This window comes from Myotis nattereri (genome assembly GCF_964212035.1).
Source record: "Myotis nattereri genome assembly, chromosome: 4".
In the NCBI taxonomy this organism is placed as follows: domain Eukaryota; kingdom Metazoa; phylum Chordata; class Mammalia; order Chiroptera; family Vespertilionidae; genus Myotis; species Myotis nattereri.
The window spans coordinates 42,443,910-42,470,390 of record NC_138079.1 but is presented as its reverse complement, the minus strand read 5'-3'; the positions used below and the strand labels follow the sequence as shown (position 1 = coordinate 42,470,390).

Genomic DNA, 26,481 nt, shown 5'->3' with positions numbered 1-26,481 from the left:
TTATATTGAGTTTTTAGGGATAGAGTGTGGTCAAGATTCCAAATTCATTGCTTCACACAATATATAGTTTCTGAGACAGCTATATAATTCCAAATGTTGATACACCCAAAAGAGAGTTTGCTTTTCCCTCTCACACATCTGTTTTGCTTTATGTAAGAGAAATTTCTCATGCCAGAATGGCTTTCAGTGGATATAGGCAATCTGCTTTCTGTTGAGCCTCTGCAGTTCACAGATGCAAATGCTTAAAAAGCAGTGAGGTTAACATGGTTATTTCTTCATCTGAAATGTCCCCAGTCACTACTTTTGCCCTTAAAAAAAAAATCTTATTGTGTTATAAATCCATTGTATATAATCCTTATAGCCTGGCCTCCTAATTCTCATATCAGAATTGAATTAACTCTTTAGTGGGCTCCTAGGATGAATATCTGGGTCCTAGAGTTTATATTGCTAGTTATATTGCTAATTCTCTGGAGAGAATTTAGATTCTCAGGGAAGGAATGAGAGAAGTAGTTTTATTACCCAGAGCAGAACCCCACTAACCAAAACAACAGCCCTCCCCAAAGTTCTAGCCTATCAGTATGTGCCCTCCACTATTTAATCAACAAGTATTTCTGAGCACTCACCGTTTCACTCTGCTAGGAAATGTGGGCAAAGCAAGGATACTAACCCCCCAGAATGGGCAGTCCAGTTGGACAGGTGGGACCTAAATAACAACGGATGGCAGCGTGTGGTTTCAGACCGTGCTTCTGCCCTGTGCCCTCGCTGCCCTCACAATAAGGGAGGCCCCCAGCTTACCACACCCACATCCAGGCATTTTTTTCAGATTTGATATTTAATCTGACACTTTAGAGCCAGAATTTTCCACAGAAATTTACCTAACATTTCTTGTATTTCTAAGTGGTTTTGTTGTGCAAAGCCTTCTGTGCAGCAAGAAGTTTATGTTAACAACACTAGGTCAAGACTCAAGGCCTTTGAGTCTTGGGAGAAATCCAACCACAATCATTTTCTGATACAACTAAACATGGGAGTTGGTGGTTAGAAGTTCCTGAAACTCCCAGAGCATAAGAAAGCCGAGTGCAGATCCTGGTTGAAGATGTTTAACTAACATAGTCCCCAGTGGCGCTCACTGTTTGAAGAAGGAAGGCTGTGTATTTTCTGAGAAAACACGCCCTAAATAAAAACCCAAAAGCCATTCAATGTTAATTACAGTTTCATGATTGAAGGTGCAGCTCAGTTGGGGTCTAGAATTAGGACCATATAGTGCGTACCCCAGAAAATGAGCCCACGTGGCAAAAATAGGCAAAATCTACCCCCCTGCCAAACTGATGTTAGCTGAAATCTGGTCTGCTTTCTGAAATGGAATGTAGGTTTCCAAATTTCCTCCACAATCTCTTTCCAAAGCAAATGAGAAACAAATAATTCACAGGCACCAAATTCATTTTTTCCGTTCAAAGCAAGAAGGGTTTTCACCATGCTGCTTCTCTGTCCTTTCGCAACCAAGTTCTCCGTGGAATACTTGTACCAGTGGTACCAGAAATCATGGGATCTGCATGCTGGTTTGGGACATAAATTTAATCACTTCCATTCTATTCCCCATCCTCTTCTCATTCCCTGTATGGAAATGACTGTCCTACTCTGAGCACCCAAGAAAAGACAGATTCATATTCAGTTTTGGTAGGGAGATCTGAGAGGAGAGTTTGAGATCAGGAGAGCTAAGTTTGCTAAGGATAAACTGGGGAGCAATGACTTTTCTTCTGGAACAACAGATGGACCACGCTCTGCTGGATCAAGTGGGGTGCTCACCGTGCTGAGCCACCAGACCAAGGTTTCCTGGGGAGGCCCCAGGGGCCCTGCTGATACTGGGGTTCCCAGGGTCAGCCAGAATCCCAAGGCCAGACGTGCAGCTTAAGAGGTGTGTCAACGGGATATGGTTCAGAGCCAGGCCTGCAGTCCTGCTCTGAGAAGAGCAAGGCAGGCCTGCCTCAGGTCTAATGGGCAGGTTGCCAGGATGTGTTATCAGAGCAGGAGCACGGGGTTAAAGTCCACAGGCAGCAAGTGTGGCCAGATGCCGAATATCAAACAGCTGCGGAGTTGCTCCTGCCTGGTCCTGGGGATCTCCCAGCTCCAGCTGAATGGCAAGAAGTGCTGCCTAATCTGGGAGCTGAGCCAGATGTGACAGCCCCTACCCTCTTCCCTGAACATGCTCCAAAACTATGTCTCCTCGTTTGTTCCTCACTCCTTCCAGCTACTCATGGAACTGGCTCTTGGTGTAGACATAGCAGAGAGTCCCCCATGATATGTGGCGAAAGGTCTGTCACCTGATGCTTCTCTGCTGGCTGGAGATGGGCCTAAAATCCTCTCCATAAGAGTCACTTGCCTGTTTAGCCTCTCTCAGTGAGCGCCCAGTGGCTGCTCCAGCATAGAGTGGACTCAGGGTCACACTGTAGAGGCCCTGCCCAGGCTGGGTCCAGCCAAGTGGTCCAGCCCCGTTTCCTGACCCACGCCACCCCCTCCACCTCCCTGCCATGCTCAGCAATGCCACATTCTTCCTGTCCCCCAATGGGACGCATGCTTTCCTGCTCCATGCCTTTCCTCATGCTGTTCTTTTTTTCTTTCTTGCCTTCCCCTGCCTGGTTAAGTCTGGCTAATCCTTTGAGATCCAGTTCAAACACAACCTTCCTTGATAAGGCATTCCCAGCGAGCACTGCCTTCACCTTTCTGGGCAGAATTAAGTACGTGCTCATGGCTCCTCCTCTACTCGCGCTCATTCATGCACCTTCTTTGGTAGGTTCCAAAACTCTCAAAGATGGGCTAGGGGATCTGTTTCTTCATCTTCGTATCCCCTCCCAGCACAGTGCCTGGCACCTGGTTCATAATCTGCACATGTCTGACCTGCAAATCTGGTACCTCAGATAGAAGCCTTTAGCACATTAACATGTTAGTTCAGACTAGTTGAAAAAGTCAAAAGCAGGGCAAGAGAAATGGTTAACACTCATTGATGCCTTTTTGTGTGCTGTCCCACCTTCACATCCAGTAGAATGTCAGCCAGAATACCGCTGGCCAAGCAGCTGGGCAAGAGGCTATCCAGTGACACTGCAAACAGGGCCATGGCCACAGTTGGTGCTGAGGGCTGGGCAGTCCTGAAGGCTGGATTGAGCTCAGTCCCTCTTGGCCTTCGCAAGGATTTGGCTTTCTGAAGCTGCCCGCAGCTCCGGAAGTCAGGGAAATGCTTTAATAGGAATGCGTCTCTGTGCTGGGAGGTGTAAATGCAACGTGAAATGAATCCCCCTCCACCCAGTACTGGATGAGCCGGGCTGGGCTGCCCGAGGCAGCTGCGTGCCCTGGGACGGTGTCCTCCCAGGCTCCCAGGAGGTAACTCGGGCCTCGTCGTAAAAGTGTCTTATGACCATGAGGAGGCAGACATTTGAACACTAATGGATGTCTTCATCTATTTAGGCTGCCTTAACAAAATACCACAGTCTGGGTAGCTTATAAACAACAGAGATTTATTCCCCACCATTCAGGAGGCTGGGAAGTCCAAGTTCAGGGTACCAGCATGGTCACTGCCTGGTGAGGGCCCACTTCCTGGTTCATAGCCAGTGCCTTCCCTGGAGCCTCCTTGATAAAGAAGTAATTCACTCCACTCAAAAAGGCTCCACTCCCATGAAGGAGGCACCTTCCAAAGGCTCCTAACACCATCATCTTTGTGGGTTAGGATTTCAACGTATGAATGTGGGGGGAGGTTGGGGCATAAACATTCAGACTATGGCTCTGGCTGTGTGAAGCTATTAGGGAAATGCTGCTAGTGTTCCAGGAAACATTACTTATCTTGCTCATTAAGTCACTATTAAAGTGTGATAATAGTATTGTGATTATGGCTTTTCTTTCAAGAATCCTTTTCTTTGAGAGAGATATACTGAAATATTTATCGGCGAACTGTTATGAAGGCTGGGATTTACTTTGAAACAGTGTGGGGAGGAGGGAAAGGCAGGAAAAGATGGAAGATTGGCCATAAGTGGATAATTATTGGAGTTGGGTGTTGGGTGCCTTGTATTTATTGCCCTCGTCGATCTACTTTTGTGCGTGCTTGAAATATTTTATAATAAGGTGTTATTTTAAGTATGTGGAAAAGAAGGTGGAAATAAGGTCACTTTGTTTTCATCCCCTCCATTCTTGGATTTGCTTTTTTATGTCTCTTTGCCTTGCTCAAGGTCACCCCTGAGGATCTCCTACTTAGGAAAGACGGCCCAAATTATTGGCATCTTCACACCTCTAGCGCCTTCTTAAAAGGCCTTCCCCTCAGGTTCCTCAAATATGTTTAAAGGGCTTTGAAAATAAGGCACTCCTCTTCTTATTGATTCAGGAAGGGAGGGGGCAGCCAGAAGTCCCGGAAAATGAGGTCTGCACTCTGCACTCTGGGCTTAGGCTCCTTCTGGGACGAAGCACTTGCCTCTCCCTAGTGAGGAGCCACTGCCTCCTTGATGACAGGTGACAGAAGAGAAAGGTGCCTTTCTACTGTGCCCGTATCCCGGGGGAGCTGGCATGAGCAGGTTTTCAAACAGAGATAAAGGATTCCTGGGGCTGCTCTACCTGGAAACCAGCTGATGAAGATGTGTCATCCGATACAGCCTGGGGACCACCAGTCAGTCGGGAACACACACTGTGGAGGGCAGGCTCTGCTCTGAATTAATCTCTCAAATGTTTCTATTTTATCTCCCACACAGACTGGATGCTCTGAAGTCCATTAGCTGAACTTTTCCAGACTAGATTTTCATTGGCTTCATTTCCATCACCCTCTTGTTTCCACAAAACCCCCCACCCCCACCCCACCCCGCCGTGGAATGCTTTCTGCTCACTTTATTGTCCTCGGCACTTCCCAGCTTCAGGGCCCAGCTTTCTGCCTGTGCAGATCACAGACATGGTTGCAAGAATTAAGAAAGAAGAGCTGATTGGGGGTGACAGGGAGTGGAGGAGTAAGCATGGCAAGTGTGTGCCAGCTGGTGAAGTCGTCAGTGAAATGAGCTAAGACTTGCAGGTTTTGGGGGATGCTTACTCCTTTGAGCTAACATCTTGTCCAGCTTCCTGTGCACATTCCACTTTCTAGTGGTGTCACGTAGAGGAAGCTACCAAAGCCGCACTCACCACACCCCAGGTGCAATAGAGCTGTGGGGAAGGGTGGATACAGTGGACAACTAAGTCGGGATCCAGGAGCGGCTGACAGTCGAGAATCATGAGGCAGATCTGACAGGCTGGATGCCGTGGGGTAGATGTAGAGTGCTGTGCTTGGGGCCACCCCAAAGAGCAGGGTGGGGAGCAGTGGCTGACTGCAAACTTAAGAGGAGGCAACGGGATGATGCGGCTGCGAGGCCTACAAACACATTTTTAAAAATCCAGTTGCATGGATAAAAAGGTTGAAAGCGTCAGTACTTTAACGTATCTGAAACCATGTTTGCTTCCTGTAAGCTTCTGAAGGGGCCATCTGAATAAATGTTAGCAGTTAGCATGAAAGACATGCATTCCACTTCTCCGGTGGCACCTGGCCCTGTGTGTTGCACCCAGGAGATCATCTGTACAGATCTTGCTTGTTAATAGCCCCCGACATCCTTCGAATATAAAGTCGTTATGCATGTCAGGGGACACTGTGACTCTGTTACTCTTCTTTATTTCCTTCGGGTGCCAGTTTTCTTGTTGCTACATCCTTTAAGCTGCTAAGTTACGCAATAGGGTGGGAGAAAAGGATAAGGCCAGAGGAGATTTTATAGTAATAATAACAATAAAGACCACTGTATTTTCCCTCTATTTTGTGCCAGGCACTGGCTCAGCGTTTTGCATTGGCCCATTTAATCCTCACAGAAACCCCCAGGAAGGTAGATGGTAGTAGTATTCCTATTTTTCAGAAAAATAAAGTCAGTCTTAGAAAAGTTAAGTAGATGGCCCAAGGCTGCACAGGCTCCTGGGTCCCAGCATCCAGGCTCTTCCTACCTACCCGCTGCCGCCCTCTCACCACAGTTCTCTTGTCGTGCTCCTTGCAGGCTTGGCTCTGCGGCCAGTCCCCAGGCGTCGAGTCGGGCTGTGAACATGCACCAGCGCCCGGTGCACTGTCAGGTGTAACCAAACATTTAAATTTGCTTCCAGTGGACATGCCAGCTCACCCAGCTGTTTTCCGGATCACAGGACACACACCCCATATTAATCCGCACATATTATCATTCCCTCTCTTCCATGCTTGCTTTTCTAGTCAAGGTCAGAGGGAACCAGAAAACTCTGCTGAAAAGAGTGAGTTTTGCTCTCAGAAATAGTTGTTACTGCCGTGTTTCCAGATTTGCATTAGCCTCTTCCATGGTGAGAGATCGATAGAAAGGACAATAATTAGAAGTAAAATTAATGAATAGAAACAAAAAGACATTTTTCTTCCTAATAACCTTGGTTTGTCCTTTTTCTAATCTTAGTAAATCTTTATATACCTGCATAAAATCACAGATTAAAATGTAGGTTCTAACATTGTAATATTAGCTGCCTGTGGGGTTTGCTGACTCAGTTCTGCTCGGACATGTCACTAATATGTCAGATTCTCACCAGAGATAAGTGGCAAATGCAGAAAGTCACTCAGTGTGCCTGTAAACTTGATATGATTATAAGATTAAGCCTTTTTGCTTGTTATGTGATTCAGCAATTATTAGGAAAAGGCTTTGGTGTTTTCAGCAGTCCCTTTTACAATGAGATTTACTAGTATAATTGGCCGGGGCCTCCCTCTCCAGTGTACATTCCTTTGAGGAGCTCATTGTTTGTTTCTGTCTTTCTTTCTTTTTTTGTTTTTCTTTTATTGATTCCAGAGAGGAAAGGAGAGGGAGATAGAGATAGAAACATAAATGATGAGAGAGAATCATTGATCGACTGTGGCTGCACACCTCACACTGGGGATCAAGCCCGCAACCTGGGCATGTGCCTTGACCGGGAATTGAACCAGTGACCTCCTGGTTAATAGATCAATGCTCAACCACTGAGCCACGCCAGCCAGGCAGGAGCTCACTGTTTCTAAGCAACTGTCTGTGTTGCTCTCACAAAACCATGGAAGTGGATGCGGAGACTCCACCAACAATCTATAGGCCATAGAGTCATGAATGTTGCAGAGAAAGATCAGTCACTCAAAAAATACTTATGGGGCTCCTACTGAACTAAGTACTGAGTAATTTAAACAGAACTTGGTGATATAATCCCTGCGTCCAACTGTCCTTGATTTTAGAGGAGACTTGACTTGACCTGTGAGGACACAGAACTCCTGGCAACCTTGTCCCCACTCCCAAAGCATGCACGGCTTTGAGCAGGGAGACCTGTGAGCGAACTGGGAGGTGGGAGTCAGCCAGGCAGACAACTCTCCCCAGTCACCCTAGGGAAGAGCAGGGCCAGTTTCTACCTGGCCATCAGCACCTGTGAAATTAGGAACCGCCCACTGTTGTTTCCTTCCAGCATCCCCTGTGGAAGCATTTGGGTAATCGCAGCTTCCGTGGCTGCCTTTGGTTGTTAGTTTTAGTGTATTAATTGCCTGCCATGTCAAGGTATTTCCCCCTGATCCTTCTGAGCTCTCGCCCTCTTTCCCCAGTGGCTGTTTCATCTGCTTGATAAGTCAGAATAGTCCCCCGGTTTCCGTTTCTCCTGTCACATGAAAATTAAGCAGTTCCCAACCTTCCTCTCTAACTTTCTTCCTTAAGAGAAACTTGTGTGATTACATTGACCAAGCTCTCTAACCAATGGTAGGTGGGTTTGATGGAGTGGCAAGGCAACAAAAGCAATGAACTAGTTTTCATAAAAAACAAAACAAACAAACAAAAAACACTCTTTTTTCTTTTCACTGAACGTGTCAGTTACATCATCATGAGCAGTTTACTCATCCTTAGAGATAATCTCTCCCCTGGTACTTCTGTTGCTTTTTGCAGGAGTCTATCTCTGCATATATCTTCTGTGAGCTCCTTGAAACTAAATGGTGTTCAAAACATTAAAGGCAAAATACTCTTAGAGCCATTGAGACACTGTGCTTATACCCTTGACTCACCAGGACGGCCAGGAACCCTGTCTAGCTCTGCCTGCTCTCCTCAACTGAGAGAACAAGGGGACATCTGAAATAATGAACAGGCCCTTCACTGGGCCAGGACCTCCTTGCAGGGAATGGCCAGTTCCTAGTGCAGAGTATCTGTTCAATACCAGTAAATAATCACCTAATGGAATAAAACCAGTTCCTGGTATGGCAGGTGCAGAGTAAATGCTCAAGAAATCTTTGTTGAAATAATGTAAATTCCTGTATTCCATGGGGTCGAATCCCAGTCTTCATAGAGCTTGCATCATTTGAGCCTCTGGAAGACATTTAGGCTGGATAACATAGGAAAGCAGCCACAAGCAGGGAGGCAGAGGGCTGGTCCGAGCCCTCCAGCCAAGGAGACCAGCACTGTTTCTGTGGGAACTTGGATGCTCTGACCTCATGGAAGCTCGCAGGGGTGGGTGGAGTGGTGCACATCCAGGGCTTTCTGCGCTCCCGCTGGCACTCTGACAAAAGCACAGTGTATGTGCCAGGCCTCAGCTTCAGCGGCTCAAACAGCCCAGTAATTATCTCCTGATCAAGGGAGGCAGGGGATATGTGTGGAAATCACCTTTTAGTAGCAGATATTTCTATTGGAAAAGCCCCAGTAAGCTGCTGGCTTTCTCGCAAGTGTTCAAAGGGTATACCGGTGGACTGACAGGTGAATTTAATCATATTAATACAAAAAGTGTCCCCAGTGCAGAGGGAAATGTATTATGGTGAATTGTCAGTTTTGGACCTGGAGCTCCAGTTCCAATGCATGATTGAAAACACTCTCCGTGAGAGAGGGTGAGTCACATGGTGGAAGGAAAAATGCTTCTTTCCGGCCCTGGCTGGGTGGCTTGGTTGGTTGGAGTGTTGTCCTGTACACCAAGAAGACTGTGGGTTCGATTCCTGGTCGGGGCACATAGCTAGGTTGCGGGTTCCATCCCCTGTCGGGGTACGTACAGGAGGCAACTGATTGATGTCTCTCTCTCTCTCTCTCTCTCCATATCCCTTTCCTCCTTTCTTTTCTCTCTAAAATCAATAAACATATCCTTGGGTGAGAATTTAAAAAATAAATAAATAAAGGCTTCTTTCCAGGCCCCAGGCTGTGTGCCCCTCATTGTTCTGAGGAAGGCTCTTTATCTTATGCAGATAAGCAGTTCACTGGTAGTAGAGCAAACACAACCATATAAGGGCCTACATGTCCCTTCCTCATCCTTGCAAACAGCCTTGCTCCCTTTGACCACTCAGGAATGGAGTTAAGATGTTAGGAATTATCTGTTCATTTAAATCTATCATTTAACATCATTAGATGCCCCTTAGATCTAGCAATGGGACCACAGGTTTATCCTGGCCACAAATTTAAAGTTACATTCCTTCTCAGTGTAATTACAAAAAGAAAAGCCCAAACTTCTTGTTAGTATGACCTAATACAGAGCTGGGTACCTGACCAGCGGCTCCCATCTTGGACATCAACTAGCTGGGTCAGGGAACTGAACTTCTGTTTCCTCATGCATGCAAAGGGGAGAGCAATTACATGATGGCTAAGGCCCCTTGGTAGTTCTAACTTCCTTCATTCTATAATAACTATCTCCTTAATTTTTCTAGTGTCTTCTCTCTAAACCTTATTCTTCTACCTTGGCCCTGCCTGGAGGTGTGAAATTGAGAAGTGTATGTTTCCCACGGTCGGGCTGTGTCTCGGCCTGCTGTTCTCTTCTCTCTGTCTGACCTTATTGAGCTCACTGTAAATCTACCCACAACCTTGGAGCTCCAGTTCATTGCCTTATTCAGTCATATTTACCAGATACCTACGCAGTGCTAGGCACTGAGTGTGTGGTATACCAGGGAACCACCTAACCTTCGCAGAGCACCCGCCTCTAGTGCCATGAGCCCCTGCTATGACAGCAGGCTTGCCATCCATGTCCTCATCTGCCTGAAGGTCTCAGCATGCTTATTCGAGTCAGATGGAAAATTCAGTTCTATTTTTTTTTTTCCTTCCCCATCTTAATTGGTTTTCCATATGCAGGTCTTAGAAGTGAGGTTTATCTGTACACATCAGCCCCCCATGTGAACGCTAACAGTACTATCAGAGGAAAGAGAAGGAGTGAGTAGTGACAATAGAGTCGAAGCTCCCCCCTCCTCCCCCCACTCCCCATCTCCTTTGGGCTTCAAATGATGGCACCATGGCTGGTAGGGAGAGAGTGTCTCTCAGGACTGGGTTGGCCAGCACAGATTTAGATCTGCCCCTTCTGTGAGTCATTTCATGGATATGTGTGAGGTGCCTGGCAGCCAGGAATCACTTTGGGGTTATGGATGGGACAGTTAACACAAGGTTTTTAGGGAAAGGACTGAGGCTTCAGGAATCTCAGTCTGGCTGGCTGTTGGATGCCCTGATCAAGCTGCCAGATTCAAATCAGTGTGTATAAATTCATGAACACGTAAGGTGGATACTCTGCAACCGAACTTTGCACGTTGATCTGGAGAATTGGTGGCACCTCTTTAAAGACGCTGTCTTTGCTTACTGTCTCAGATGTGTGTTCAGTTTTCCTTGGAAAGAGAGATTGTTCTGAATCTTGGGTTATTGGAGACTTTGATAGATTCAAAATATAAAACATCCTTAGTTTCAACTGGGCTGCTGCCAAGAACCAGGGTAGGCTAGAAAGAGTTGTCTCAAATGTTTGCTTTTTTACCTTTGGCAAGCAGCACCTCGTGGTCCTCATTTCGGTGATTATAGGGTTTGTGTAACATGCTGGGTCTGGGACGTGGGATAGCGATGCTCTGCAGGGCTATCCTTGGGAGAGTGCCAGCCAGCTTTAGTTTTCTGCATGTGCTTGCCGCCACTGCTGCCCCAGTGTGAGCTCCCAGGGTCTGGAAGGACGGCACCACCACCCTGCCAAGAGGGAGAGGCCAGGCCCACCTGACAGCCATCACGGGCTGAGTCCATGGGCAGGGCCCCCTTTCCAAATTAAGTATTAAATTTGCATTATTTTATCCTTCTCCAAAAATGTGCTCAGAGCCTAGACACGTCTTTCCTGCGCTCTGGAATATGAGCCGTAAGGCACAGGAGTGTGGCCTTCAGCAAAGCATTTGGCCCGCGGGGCTTTGTGAAAGTTGGGATTTCAATAAATGCCATGTTGCGGGGCGGGGAGCCTTTCTTCTTTCATCCCTGGCCAGAGAACAGACGGCTCCGCCTGGTTCATGCTCATCATCTTAATCACAGGCTGAAGAGGAATATTTTTGGTTAGTTTCCCCTTTTTTTATATATACACAGTGTCCATTTATAGCGATTTGCTGACGGACTCTACCAATTACTTGAAAAACTTGTATTTAGAGAAAGGCAAACTAAAAATGTGAATTCAAAGGCTAGCCACAGTTCTGCATTAGATTAGCCTGCTGTGGGGCAGGCCCAGAATGGAAACGGTGGTTGGCACATGCACAGTGATGTCAGAGCTAGAAATGATCATCTGTTTTCACTTTAATTGGAGGATGATTAGAGAAAGTACACACTCTTCTATCTGCCTTGGTTATTGTAAGCTCATTGGAGCCCTCGTTCGTGTTTATTATGGGCATTATATATAACAAGCCCAGGGACATTGCTGTCTTCCCAGTCATGGATGGCACCCTAGCCTCCAAATCCAGGCTCTCCTTCCTGCTTTCTTGTGCTTTTCCTCTCTTTGACAGCAACCATTTCTCCGTGGACTCTTTGGCGTGACTTCCAAAGCATCCTTCTAGTCTACCTCCTCCTCTGTCTTTGGGAGGCCCCTTCCCCTCTGCTCTGCCTTTCACTTGCTGTTTCTCTCTAGGGTTCCATCCTCTGACCCTCTCTCATCTCAGTCTGAATGTTTCTACCACTTTAGCTACAACAGGAAAATGTGAAGATGAGGCACCCAGCTCGGGGGTGCAGGATGTGCCAGTGCACATGGTGCATCAGAGAGGAGCTCCTGTGGAAGCTGTCTTAGGGGCAGTCACGTAGACAGGATCTCTCTGCCCCCAGCCCCGCTCCTCACCTGGGCACAGGGTCGAAAGAAGGCAGGGTAGCTTGGGGGGTAGGAGGGTGCAACGGAAATGTGATGGAGCCAGAGAGAGTACATAAACTATGAGAAGGAGGAAGTTTCCATAGGGAGAAGAAATATTCAAGAAGGGAGACACCCCCCACTTTTTGGATCATTTTTGTCACACTCTCTTTAGTTGTCATGTTCATCCTGTCCTTTAGGGCCCAGATCAATGAGCACTGCCTTCCTGGACCCTCTCAGGCACTTTGTGCATTTTATTCACTCAGTCAACAAATGTATTTTCCACTATTTCAGAATTTGTGGTGTTTTAACAAAATTATTTTTTAATATATTTTTATTGATTTCAGAGAGCGAGAGAGAGAAACATCAATGAGAGAATCATTGATCGACTGCCTCCTACATGTCCCCAACTGGGAATCGAGCCTGCAACCCAGGAATGTGCCAGGAATGGAACTGTGACCTCCTGGTTCATGGGTCGATGCTCAACCACTGAGCCACACCGGCCAGGCTTAACAAAATTATTTTATTATCAACAGCTGGACTTGGGTTTATTCATTTTGAAGATTTAATATATTGCACTTAGAATGATCAACAAAATAAATATTTTTATAGGCAAATGAATGAGTAACCCATTTCAGATATAAATGGATTAATTTACTAGCACAGTCATGAGTTGAGGATTCACTGAGTCCTTGGTTTATACTGCTCAATTGACACTCCAGGCTAATGTCAGACATTAACCAACTGTTGAAGTTCCCTGTAACACAGGCACATTCTCTGAATACTTATTATGCACAATTCAGTAATGATTAACATTTGAACTCCACCGAGGCTGAGAAAGCCACATCAAAGCCCTTTTTTTCACTAGGACTTTTAAAATATCAAATATGGACTGAATGAGTAGGTGTCAGAGAAACTGACTTTGTAAACTGAAAATTGTAAACTTAAGATTCATTTGAAATATGTCATGTGGACTGCGTGTATAAAAATTATGAGCATTTTGATTTGTCCCTAGTAGGTAATAAATACCATCTGTAATATTCCTCCTCACCTTTTTCTGGTTAGCTTTATGTCTGGCGTTATATTTTCCTCGATACTCCTGTTTTGTGTTGTAAGGATTTCGCCAAGAGGATTCTAAATGAGTGGTGTGGATGCAACAGAAAACGTGCAGCAATCAGGTTTATGTCCAGAAATAAGGCAGGATGAATTTAGGGGGGATTTCTAGTGGTGGTCAGGCCTCCTTATTTTCCCCTTCTCCAGAGTTCATGCCGGTAGAGCTGTACAGGGACCGAGGGGTGGGACTGGCTCCAACGGGCAAAGGGCATGTGGCCACTGTCACCCAGAACCACAAACCAGCTCCACCGTCCCCCAAGGCTGACATGCTGCCCATGCCCACAGGCCCCCTCATTCTTTGCACCTCTGCCCACGTGGGTGCCTCCAGCAGAGTGTGCTGGCCATTGTCTGTCACCTGAGATCCTTGGAGCCTGAAGAGTCCTCTGCGGACTGAAAACATGGAAGCAAGTGGACATTGGACTTTCCTGCTTTTAGCTGTGTGATAGAGGCAGCTGCATAGAGTTTGTTTGCAGGGAGGAGCTACTCAAGACAATCGCAAGCATAATAGAAGCTGCTGCTTAAGATGGTGATTTCAACTCACTGGAGGTGACAGGAGACCAAACAGCCCACATTGGGCCAGCGAGAGCCCAGGGCTGAGCTGTGCTGGGCTCAAGGAGACTGAGTTTGTGTGATGGTGACTGGGGTGTCGGGCAATCCCAACGTAGAGCCATAATTGGCGATCCCTGTTCTGTTTCACTCTATTTTCACAATATTTGGCTAAACCTCTGATTTAGCATATAGAATTCATGTGGCATTGCTTTATTATTTCACATTATTTTTTATTCATTTGTTTTTAAACAGCTTTATTAAGTCTGATTGACATACAAAGAGCTGTACATATTTAATGTATACGACAATGACTTTTGAGATAAATATACATTTGTGAAACCATCACGACAATCTATAATATAAACATATTCGTCTCCTCCCAAAAGTTTCCTCCTGCCCTCTTTATTATGTATGTGTGTGTGTGTGTGTGTGTGTGTGTGTGTGATAAGAACACTTAACCAATTTTTAAGTGCATGATAAAGTAGTGATGATGCAGTACTAATGGCACAGTATTGATGATACAGAATTGTTAACTATGGGCACTAGGCTGTACAGTAAATCCCTGGGACTTACATAACTGAAACTTTGTACCCTATGACTAATACCTCCACATTTCCTCATCCCCTCTTAGCCATGATTTTCTAATACCTTGGTCCCTTGGCAGCTGGTTCAGATCTAACGGTCATTACAGAGTTGGGCTGTTGATCACACCTTGATTTTGATGGCTATCAATCAAAGGCCATAGGTTCAACCAAAACTGAGATGATTTCTCTCAGTTGGTCAACCAGTCCTGTGCAACTGCTGTGGGAATTCGAGAGACCGGGAACCAGGACATTTATACTCAGTGCACAGCACACTCACCACCCATAGGATCTCATTTCATCCTCACAGCCAGCCTGGGAGGTAGACATTATTTTTATCCCCATTTTACATACAAGGAAACAGGAAGTCAGAGTGGTTAAGTAACTTAATAAGATACTAGAAGGAGAGATTATTCTGAAAGCTACTGAAATGCACTGTGGTTTCTCTGAGTTCCTTCCCAGAACTAGAGCCACAGCGTAGGGAGTGCTGCTGCTAATTCCTCACAGTTCTATAAGTCCCAGTTCTCCAGCCCCAAGGGCTGTACGTATGGCTATTGGGTCCTTTTTTCGCTTCTGAAAATTATGCAAAGAGGGTCAGTGAAGCATCAGCTCAGAGTGTGGGGCTTCTGGCCAGTGTTTCTTTGGGAACTATTTTTAGAGAAAACTTCTATTTTTAGATTCAGAATGATTTTCAAAAACAAGCATCAAGACAACAGTGTACACATTTGCATCTGCGTAGGCAAGTCCTTGCCACACAGCGAGATGCGAGGCAGCCTGGCCTGAGCCCACAGCTCTGGGAACGTGTAAAATTATGAGCAGACTGGAGTTTTGATCCACATGTGCCCAAATGCCTCTGGCCAGATGTAGCCCCAGTGTGCTATGATCTGGGGAACGTGCAGGCTGTGGGCACTGAGGCTCAGACTAGCGGCACAATAAGGATCCTATTGACTTGAACTTCCCTTGAATTTGGGGTCCTTTGAACTTTTTATGGATTTAGCCATGAAGAAATTGTCCACCAATCAAATGTTTAGTGCAAATAGACTCTGAGGCATATTGACTCACGTAATAAGCTAGCAAACAATCTACTTTCAAGAACTTTTAACTTAAGCACAGAAGTTGAAGGTAGTTGTGCTAATTAAACCTAAGTCTTACCTATTCATTAAAAAACATACGTGAGCCCTGGCCAGTGTGGGTCAGTTGGTTGGATCATCGTTCCATGCACCAAAAGGTGGTGGGTTTCATTCCTAGTCAGGAGGCAGCTGATCAATATTTCTCTCTCATATCAATGTTTCTTTCTCTCTTTCTCTATCTCCCTTCCTCTCTCTAAAAAAATCAATTAAAAAAGAAACACTTTAAAGAACATACATGAAGGAGTCCATATTAGGAAAAACATTGACAGCCAGATATCTAGAAAAGCTAGGGGGTTTTCTTCACTTAGCCCAAGTGAGTAAGTTTTGTTTTAATAGGCATGTGCCATTGAAGTGTGAAGATGGCTTCATATCAGCAGGAGGAATAAAATGGGTCATTAGAGCTAGAATAAAAATTTAAACTTATCTTTGTACATTACTAAAGTGATCAAAAAGAAAGAGAGCTCAGAGGAAATAAATGGCAGGCCCCTCAACAGGGCAGAAAAGGGACTGAACCTAAAAGCAGCGAATTAAAACTTCCGCCATTGACATTTCCCCCCTAAACTGTTCGAAGCCTGGAACACGAATGGGGGAGCAAATGCAGATCCTCTCCAAGCCCAGGCCAAAGAAGTGATTTGTTTTGTGTGTTTTTTTGTTTTCTGATATAGTAATTGCTTCTGCCTACTTTTCTCCTTTTTTTAAGTTCTTAAGTAAAAGAGGATATAAAAGGGAAAAACCTTTCTAGCATTTAATGACAGTTTTTGGCAGACATTATTACCTATTTCATAGAACTACTGCAAGGAATAAGTGAGTTAACTTAGAGCACTTCACACAGTGCTTTATGTTTGAAGCAGATAGTAAGTGCTTACTATCTGCTTCAAACATAAAGCTGTTATCATTAATGTTGACAGTAGTCTTACAGTGCACCACATACTGTGCTAAGTACTGTATGTGCCTTATACCACTAGCTATTGTTATACTAATTTTATAGATAGTAAACTGAGGCATGGGAAGTTAAGAAACTTGCCCAAGATTGCACAACTGGTAATAATAACATTTATTGTGCACCTACTATATACTGGGCATAGTGCTAATATTTATCATCACATGTAGGCCACACAACAATCCTGTGAAATAGATGATATTATCCTCATTTCACAGATGAGGAAATCCAGGCCTAGGAAGGTCAGCTAATGCCTAAGGTCTCACAGCCAGTGAGTGACAGAGCTGAGATTCAAACCCAAGCAATTGGGCTCCGAAAGTGTGTGCTCTGCACTGCTGTGCACCCTGCCTACTGGGAGAGGGGGGCGGGCCTTCACTTCAGTCCCACAGCCAGGTCCTCATTACCATCACTTCCTACACAGTCAGAGCATTAACTCTTTCTAAGCCCCATTCTCCAGCCACGCTCACGCTCCATGAGAGGAGACCCAGCCATCTGTTCACCCTGCACTGATGCTGGGGACTCCTCCCCACCCTTCCCTGTTTCCTCTAGGCATGAAAAGTTTGTTTTCTGTGAAGCTACCTCTTATTTGCAAGTCAACTAACACATTTATTTTATTTAAGTGTTGTGTAGTTAAAAGTCTCAAGGATTATACACCAAAATCTAAACAACAGCTAATAAATCTACAGGTAATTTTAATTTTCCTGTTCATACTTTTTTGTGTGTTTTTCAACGTATCTACAATAAATGTGTAAAGTACATAGTCAGAAAAATTAATGTATTTTATAAAACACAATCATAGATGCTATGAGACAGTAGTTTCCAAAGAGTCAGGAGGATGCATTGTACAAACAAGAGACAGAAGCATTGAATACCAGGAGGTCAGGTGTGTCCTTGGGCATTTCTCAGTCCCTTTTCCATTTGGTGAATCCTTCACCTATCGCTAATTACTGTCTTTCAATTTATATTTTAGCCACAGGCCCTTTCTTCAAACAAAAATGTAGAGATGTACAGTATATTGAGCAAATACTACAGGTGCTTCCTAAAGGGTTAAACGGTGAGCGCTGATTGAAGTGGAGATGGGAACCTGGACCGCCACCCACTAGCTCACCATCCCACCTAGAGACCACTCCCAGGCGTGTCTGGAACCCCTGGCTCTGGCGAGCACAGTTCTCCACGAAGCCATTGATGGGTCCTCCTCACTCGGGATACTTGAACTGCTTCACATCCCCAGAGGCTGTGCAGACAAGGACCTCTATAAAGCTCATTAAATGTTATGTAAAATACTGATTTCCTTCGTTTGCCCTCAGGTTTTCTGCTGATCTTTTTCACATCAAAACCAATACACATGACTAATCCATCTTATAACTGAGTAGTTATTCTAGCCAGAAAGCCTTATCATCGTAGAGGTGGCTTTTAGCTCAGAAGGAAAAGAGAAAGATTTGTTTGCTTATGCTTCTCTCTGAACTCCCTACTTTCTTCCCAAAGGTTAACAAATCCAGTTTGCTTATTACTTTTTATTTATTTATTTATTTTTTTGTTCACCAAGCTGATGGGTGGAATATTTGGTACTTGTGATTCATGGTCTGAAACTCTCTTAACTTGTGTGATGTCCTGTTCAACTGCTTTTCTTCCTCGTATTATTTCCTTCTCTGCTTCGTTTGCTAACAGTTCTGTGGGGTTTTTGGCAGTCAGTGCTCTGTCTCTGGGCAAGTGATTTCTTCTTGCTTCTCTCTCCAGACAGCTAATGCGTGCCCGGGTTCAGTGACCGCTGCGTTGTGGGTGGTGGTTGAGTGAGAGCATGCTTCAGTCTCTCATGCAGGGCCAGTGTGTTCGCTCCAATGTGGAGTGATAGTTCTACCTTGAGCTAATATTAATTCTTTAAAGTTGTATACCTGACTCCAGAATCATATTATTGCCACTATTTCTTGTCCCAACATCTCCATTCTGCCAGCAGCAACTCTATTCTCCCAATCACCAAACTTGAAATTTTATTATTTATAACTTAGTCCCTAAATATCTTAGATTTTACATTCAAAACTTCTCTTAGGTGTCTCTTTGCTTAGTACTTCATGTCATAGAATTTTAGAACACAAAGCTTTCGTACCACATAGTTTTTAATCAATAAATATGTCTTTTTAAAAATGTATTTTTATTGATTTCAGAGAGGAATGGAGAGGGCGAGAGAGAGAGAACATCCATGATGAGAGAAAATCATTGATTGGCTGCCTCCTGCATGCCCCCTACTGGGGATCGAGCCTGCAACCTGGGCATGTGCCCTGACCAGGAATCAAACTGTAACCTCCTGGTTCATAGGTTCTCACTCAACCACTGAGCCACACTAGCTGGGCAATAAGTATTTCTTAAATCTGGATCTAATCCAACTGCCTCAGAGAAATTCTAAAAGTTTGTTAACATTCTAAGTAATCTCTACCTCCTATCCCTCATCTTGATAGTCTTATCTCATACACTGTGGATTCAATCCTGAAAACACCAGCTGAAGTTAGGAAAGCAGTTACCTTGGGGAGAGGAGGGTTTTGCAGGCCTAGTAATGTTCTCTTTCTTGAGTGGGCTGGTGTTTACAAGGGAGAGTCCACTCTTTGTCAAGCGAGATTTGTGCACATTTTTCTATGAGTGTTATTTTAAAATGTTTTAAAGCAGTCTTAGGATTGACACAGAAAAAGAAAGATATGATTGCTGGTCAAATGATTTTTTTTAAGCTATAGATTCTCTCTCAAATTTTTAGAGAGGTAGAAAATTTAAATTCTGAAAATTAAAATTCAGAGAGGATGTGAAGAAATAGGGACATTACTGGTAGGCGGGCCAATCAGTACATGTTGTGAAGTTGGAAATGTGTGCACCTTGCAACTAGACCAGCGGTTCTCAACCTGTGGGTCGCGACCCCTTTGGCGGTCCAACGACCCTTTCACAGGGGTCGCCTAAGACCATCCTGCATATCAGATATTTACATTACGATTCATAACAGTAGCAATATTACAGTTATGAAGTAGCAACAAAAATAATTTTATGGTTGGGTCACAACATGAGGAACTGTATTGAAAGGGCCAGAAGGTTGAGGACCACTGAACTAGACAGTTCTGCCAGACACACACCCAGAGCCCATATGCATAAGGAGCTGTGGGCAACATGTTCCCTGCAGGATAGCTTATAATAGGAAAAAGCAAAAGTGAAGGAATCTAAGAGCCCCTCACAGGTTAAATAAAATGTGTTTTTTATATAGTGAAATGTTAAACAGTTAAATATATATGCGTTTATAATAGGGCTCTAAAAATACTATTGTGGGTGAACAACAGATGCAGAATATGTATAGCTTTACACACACAGGCATTTTTAAAGTATCAAACAGCACTATATATTATTCCTTGACACATATTTATGTTAACGTATTTTTAAACAGCTGAAGGAAACACTGTACACTTTCATGGTGAAGCAGGAGCCTCTGGGGAGTGGGTGAGGGTCTGGGATTGAGGATGGGGACAAAGGAAACTGTCACTTCATCTTCATTGTCCTGTTTCTTTAATTAAAAAATAAAAAGCAAATGTGACTGAATGCTAACATCTGTTCATTCTAGGTGACAGCTCACAGGGTACTAGCTATACTATTTCTAGTAATTTTTCATTTAATTTCTAAAAATGAAAAATTCATTGAGATAACAGCATCTTTCATCATTTAGTCTTATTTATTGTTTGGGTATTTTATGTTCCTGTTTGTTTTAAGAAAAAAAAAGTATGTAAATATAAGTATAGCTGAGATAGCCGAATTTCCTTTTTGTTGTTGCTGTTTATGTTCCACAAAGCAAACTTGTGTTATTTAACATTCTTTGGTATCAAAACGTGGCCGCCATACAGACTTGTGAGGAGTAAATCATGAGGGCTGCAGTTCACCACAGTCTGTCTATTAACAACCACTTCCTGTGATCGACCTCCTCAAGCTATTGGAGCCAAAACAGCCACAAGCAAACAGAATCAAGAAGTCAGAAAGATTTCCTTTGGTGCTAATGAGTTGTTGGTATGCAGTTGTTAGGACTGAAGGTCTAAAACCACCCATGTTGATTGGCTCAGTCTCCAAGATGTCTTCCAGGGTCATTTCCACAGACTGGCAAAAGAATGGGACCCTGCCTTTCCCAACACTTCCTGCCTGTAGCCCTGAGCAGCACAGAAGTCTGCTCTGGCAGGGAGCAGGGCAGCCTCAAAGTCCATGCACCAGATGGACAGATGGACCAACCACGGGCACAGGCTTATCACAGATACGGCCATTAGTCACTGGGCGGGTGGTCTGGCCGTCTTTGGACGTGCACCCAAGGTGATTGCTGTGACCATGTTTGAAAAGTTAACAGATAAATGTGGACTTAGACTAAATATTATACAGTTAGGCCCTAAGTTGAGGCTTTTAAACATAGCCAGGTTAAGAGGAGGTGGGGGCCTTCATACCTTGCCCTCCAGGATCATCAACTAGAGGTGAACTTGGGTCTCTCTGGACCTTACTCCTCTTCCCCATAAGCAGGTGAAAGACGGAGTTCTCCTACAGAAGGAACTAAGCTTGCTCAAGTCAGAGCCTTTGTCTGTGGGTATCTGGAAGCACCCTGGTCTGCTCTGAGCTGTGCATCCTGGGGAGACTGATGGGTGTCCAGCAAGACCAGTGCTGGGTGGCTTAGCTTCCTAAGTCAGGGGCCAGTTATTAGCAAGGCTTCCCTGTCACAGATCTGAACCTGTGTTCTCACCAATCAAGTTTATCAGAAACAAAAGCAATATGTTCAGCTTCGTCTGTTTGGCCTCTACCTCAATTGGTTCCAAACTCAAAGGGGGAAGAGGGGCAGGTATTCATTGCTGTCCTCAAAAACCTATTGATCCATTAATATAAGGCCTCAAGATGATAAATTAATGTCCTCCACAATGCCAGCCAATAATTTGTGTACCAGATTTATTCCTACACCCATAATCATCCTGTCTGAATGGTTAGCTGAGCACTGCTCAATTACTTTTAGATTTCATACCTGTGGTTAAAAAATTAATATATGTACTATTTATCACAGCATGCTTGACCTTGCATAGCTTGAAATAGACTCCATTAAAATGTACATTTTATGGTGTATTATATTCTCTCCCTAGGTATAAGTTTACACAGAAAATGTATTTATTTAATTCAGTCATTTAACAGCATAAGCAAAACACACAAACAACCCAGCATGCTGTAACAGAACACTGTTCTGCACATGGCCAGCTGTGCGTTGGCAGAACGCAGTGATTTTAAGGATGAATTAGTATTCTAATCTCTTTGGGATTTCTTTTATATTCGTGGTGGTTTATGACTGACGTTTAATGTAACTTTGGCTCTGTTTATACTTAATAGAAGATTCATTTCTGTGGCAGGATACACATTTACACTCCAGTGTTGAATAAAAGCTACTGTTCTGCAAGAAGGAAATAAAATGTTGATTTATAATGACACATTCCGATAGCAGTGATCTAATTCTCCCCAACTATTTCTTCCCAGGTCCTGGGAACAGCACGGCTCCAGCAAAGGGTGACTCTTCTCTTCCAGAATATTCAGCCTTCAACACATCTGTCCATGCTGCAATTAGACACAAAAGCTGGAAACTCCTCACGGGCTACCCAGGTAGAATGCTCAGCACTCCCCTTAATGGAACAACTCATAACTCTGGGGCTGTTGAATGAGGGGGCGGGGAGTGGTGGGATCTACTACTAATCCTGACCCCTCACCCCCAAAAAGCTAAGAATTAACTGTAGGAGGAATAAAGGGAAGAAATGCCACTCTAGTGCTTCAGGGAAAATAAGGATTTCAGATACACGTGGTTCTCAAGCACAACAAAGAGAACCTCTGAGAGCTACATCCTCAACCCACTGTGTAGCTGGGGAAGGAGGCTGCTTCCCCCGAGCACCTTCTCTAAAAGCGACAGCTGTGAAGGACTTGTTGAGTATGTGGCATGAGGGTTAAGGTCATGATGCCATTAGCAGTGTGTATAATGAGGACATTCTTGGCGACCATGGCAAGACAATGCTTCATTGTTTGGGACTGCACCATGTGTTGCAAGACATTTTAGCATCTCTGGCCCATGACCACTAAATACCAAGTCATGTGACAAATACCCCCCAACACACACACATGCACACACGCATGCATTCATCTTTCTGGACGCCCCTGGGTGTGAAGCAGGGAGACATGTCTCATTAAAGCACCAGACGTTTGAGTCTTCAGTCCAGACACAGCATCAAGGGCCTCATCTTTTTCGTGTGTCCATGCCCACAACCCAGCTCACCTCTGTCCCCCGGGTACCCTCCACGAAATTAGAACTGACCTACCATGTCTCTCTTCAATAAACCGTTATATTTCTTTGCCAGGCTGTGGTCACTGGTTCCCTCCACCATCACAATACAATGTTTCTGAGATACCCTCATCGGACCCACCAAGCAAGACCCTCTGGCTCTTTGATATTGATCGGGACCCAGAAGAAAGACATGACCTGTCCAGGGAGTATCCCCATGTGGTCAAGCAGCTCCTTTCCCGGCTACAGTTCTACCACAAACACTCAGTGCCCGTGTTCTACCCGGATCAGGACCCCCGCTGTGACCCCAAAGGCACTGGGGCTTGGGGCCCTTGGATGTAGGATCTGGGGCAGCCTTGGGTGGGTCGCTAGAAAGCCTTTCTGTTGCAAGTTGGACTTCAGACTCTACTCGTGTGACTCATTTGTTCTCCCAATGGCTTCACCTGGTCCTTCTTTTGCCCCTAAACCACATTAACGTGGTTGTCTCATTTCAACCCCTTGTGCATTTAAGAAGACGATAAAATCTGGAACCCTCCCGCTGTGGGCTGGGGTGTGTGTGTCTAGAGGAGAGGGTGATTGGGTTCATCCTCTTTTTCCGGAGCCGTGGGTCAGCTGGGAACTTGATTTGAAATAGGAAGTTAGTGAGTCCTGGAGGCCGGAGCAGCTGGCTCCTTTTGCCTCACAAGTCAGATGTTAGGTTTCCCTCTGCCAATAGCCAGCTTTTATTGGCGTGACTCACATTTCTTGTAACAAATGAAGGGAGCAGACAATTGTTAATGGCTCTGTTGGCCAGGGGGTCTCCCTGTCTGGGAGAGATCACGTTCAGACGTTCCATGTGAATACGCGCCTTGGTCACCCTCGCTCACACACCTCATCACTCAGCCCGTCCTGGAGCATAAGGCCCATTTCACTGGTAAGGTCAGTATGGCAACATGCCTACTCCTTGGTTCTGCTTTTTACAATAAAGAGCTGTGTTTTTAGCCCCAGCTTCCCCCCAGCCATTGCTCATTTTGTCTAGACTTCCTGCTACCCACAGACCCCCCTGGATTTTTCCTCCCCTTCCCTGTGACTCAGGCGTCCTGCGCCTGAGGAGGCTGCCGTGCTTCTCCACTCTGAGCACCACTGGTTTGGGGCACACCGAGCTCTGCCTTCCTTTCTCCCCTAACCCCCAAGTGAGAGCCCTGCCAGGAAGGCGGCCCGCCTGGCTCTGCGTTCATGGTAGACACGAAGAGGCCTGGGTGGGCAAGGCTTGGGTCTGGGTCATCTGTCTGGTGAGCACTTTTCTAGTTACATGGAGTTTATTATCATGACTATGGCTTTGTCTCATAATGTAGGATGAGTTACACTGACTGCTATTCCCAGGCAGTGAGGAAAAGCCCCAGGAAAGGGCACTATTGTTCGAGATGATGGAAGTGGGCAATTTAAAAAAGGAAATGGCCAGAATCTGGGATTCTGGGCCTTGAGAAAGCCAGGAGGGCACATCCACCTTTCTCTTACTCTCCCAGTCTCACTGCTTTTATTGAGGTGCTGGGGTGAGGGGCAGGATGCACAGTGTGACCTGGCAGCCCTTTTTCAGTCCCACTAATGTCCTACTGACATGCATCGGTCCAGATTAGCTCCAAAGAGTATCAGACTCAGAGAAATATGTGCAAAAATTTTACCCTTTTTTGCATTAGCTCCACTGTTTCATTTGCTGCTTATCACCCATGCCTGGTACATAGAAGGCACTCAATACACTTTTTTTTATTTTTTACAGAGAGGAAGGAGAAGAAGAGGGATAGAGAGTTAGAAACATCAATGAGAGAGAAACATCGATTCAGCTGCTTCCTGCACACTCCCTACTGGGGATGTGCCCACAACCAAGGTACATGCCCTTGACCAGAATCAAACCTGGGACCCTTCAGTCCGCAGGCCGACGCTCTATCCACTGAGCCAAACCGGTCAGGGACTCAATACACTTTTAAAAAAATAAATGAGTGAATGAATGAGCAAATGAGAAAGTCTCACACCATGAAAAGTGGTAGTCCAATGAACTGAATACAGAGATAATATAAATATCTTCCAACCATTGATTTTCTGTTCTCAAGCTGCCTCCTTGGGTAGGAGCACAGGCTGCACATCTGGGCTGTCATTGGACACGCCATAGTAAAGTTGTAATGTCCGCTGGGGTAGGGCTGGAATGTGCCTGCCAAAGGTACTCTTCATTTGCCAGTAATTCTCAGTTCTATCTATTCTTCACAGGACACTAGAAACAAAACCACCAACTAATATGCTAGGTTCCTTCCATTCAGTAGCTGTGTTTTCTGGTCGCTACCAACTTGGATTGTATTAAAATAGGATGATTGGAAGGAAATGGTGCTAAAACTAATGACACCTATTACCAGCCTATTCCACACTCCTGGGTTGGCACACAGCCGGCCAAAATACTATTACCTCTCCCGAGCCTGTGGCAGATTTATGAACTAACTGAGCCCAGATATTCCTTCTGGATCCTTCTAATCCCAGCGCTATAGGTACCATTAATACTTTAAGGTTGGAGGCATCGCTAGATGACCTCTTTTGCTCTCCCGGCAGCTGTCCCCGATTCTGGCTTCTTGGTTGCTGTGTACAGTGTGCACGTTTGGCACTCAGGATTTAAAGGGAATTTTAAAGATTAATTTTCTGTAACACTTTTATCTGAGATTTTATTTTATCCATAATAGACGGCATTAGATTTTTTTTCCTGTACCAGACTGTGAACAGATTCATATGTTTTCATTAGAAGTATTAATGTCATTTCTTTTTAATTTGTTTGTTTAAAGAAAGGTTTTGTTTAACTGTTTTCCTCTGTTACTTCACAATTGTCCTACATATGGGGGAACAAAAAGAATAAATTATCTTTTAGAATGTGTTAGCCGTGAGTGTGGAATTTCGATTTGTACGATGAAAAATTTCTGGAACTAGATAGAGGTGATGGTTGCACAACATCATCAATGTACTTAATGCCTCTGGATTGTACATTTTAAAATGGTTAAAATGATAAATTTTAAGTTATTTCATTTTTATCCCAATTTTTTATTTTTATTTATTTTATTATTCTTTTAATATATTTTTATTGATTTCAGAGAGGAAGGGAGAGGGAGAGAAAGATAGAAACATCAATGATGAGAGAGAATCATTGATCAGCTGCCTCCTGCATGCCTCCTACTGGGGATGAGTCCGCAATGTGGGCATGTGTCCTGGACCAGAATCGAACCCAGGACCCTGCAGTCCACAGGCTGAGGCTCTATCCACTAAGCCAAACCAGCAAGGGCTTATCCCAGTTTTTTAAATGTGTTGGCCCGTTTTTATTCTTTCCCAATCAACTCTTAAACTTTAAAATCTATTTTTTCTAATAGCTATCACTTGTGTAGGTTTGATTCCAGGCTGTGGAAAGACCAGCCTGCCCACCTGTGACCACCCTGACCAGTCACTGAGAGCAGGTATGTTCAGTCAGTGTTGAGGTACCTACCACAGCTCTTTCACCTTTGCTCCGTTGCCATAGGAGCCACCCATCGGGTGACACAAGGCAGAGGAGGATGACTCAGGCTGCCCTGGGCCCGGCCTCAGAACCTTGTGACCATCAGGAGAGGTGATTTCGTTCTCATACTAATTCTCCCAACTAATCAATCATTGAGTTTAAGGTATTTCATATAATAACCTTTGTCATTCTAACAATAGAGATAATGTCTCTAACAATTTTTAAAAATACAGAACACTATAAAAGAAAATTAAACACTTTGTAAGCTGCCCCCCAGATAGCCACTATAAACCTCTTAT

General features: G+C 44.7%; 1 protein-coding gene across 1 annotated transcript in view; it reads left to right on the top strand.

Annotated features, from left to right (window-relative positions):
- ARSB (arylsulfatase B) overlaps window positions 1–25,573 on the top strand; it is a 130,260-nt gene extending 104,687 nt beyond the window's left edge. The window contains exons 7-8 of the mRNA XM_081089438.1: window positions 21,894–22,016; window positions 22,760–25,573. Of these exons, the coding sequence (XP_080945564.1) occupies window positions 21,894–22,016; window positions 22,760–23,025 (389 nt within the window). The 3' untranslated portion in view covers window positions 23,026–25,573. The remainder of the gene's footprint in view (window positions 1–21,893; window positions 22,017–22,759) is intronic.
- The last annotated feature ends 908 nt before the right edge of the window (window positions 25,574–26,481 follow it).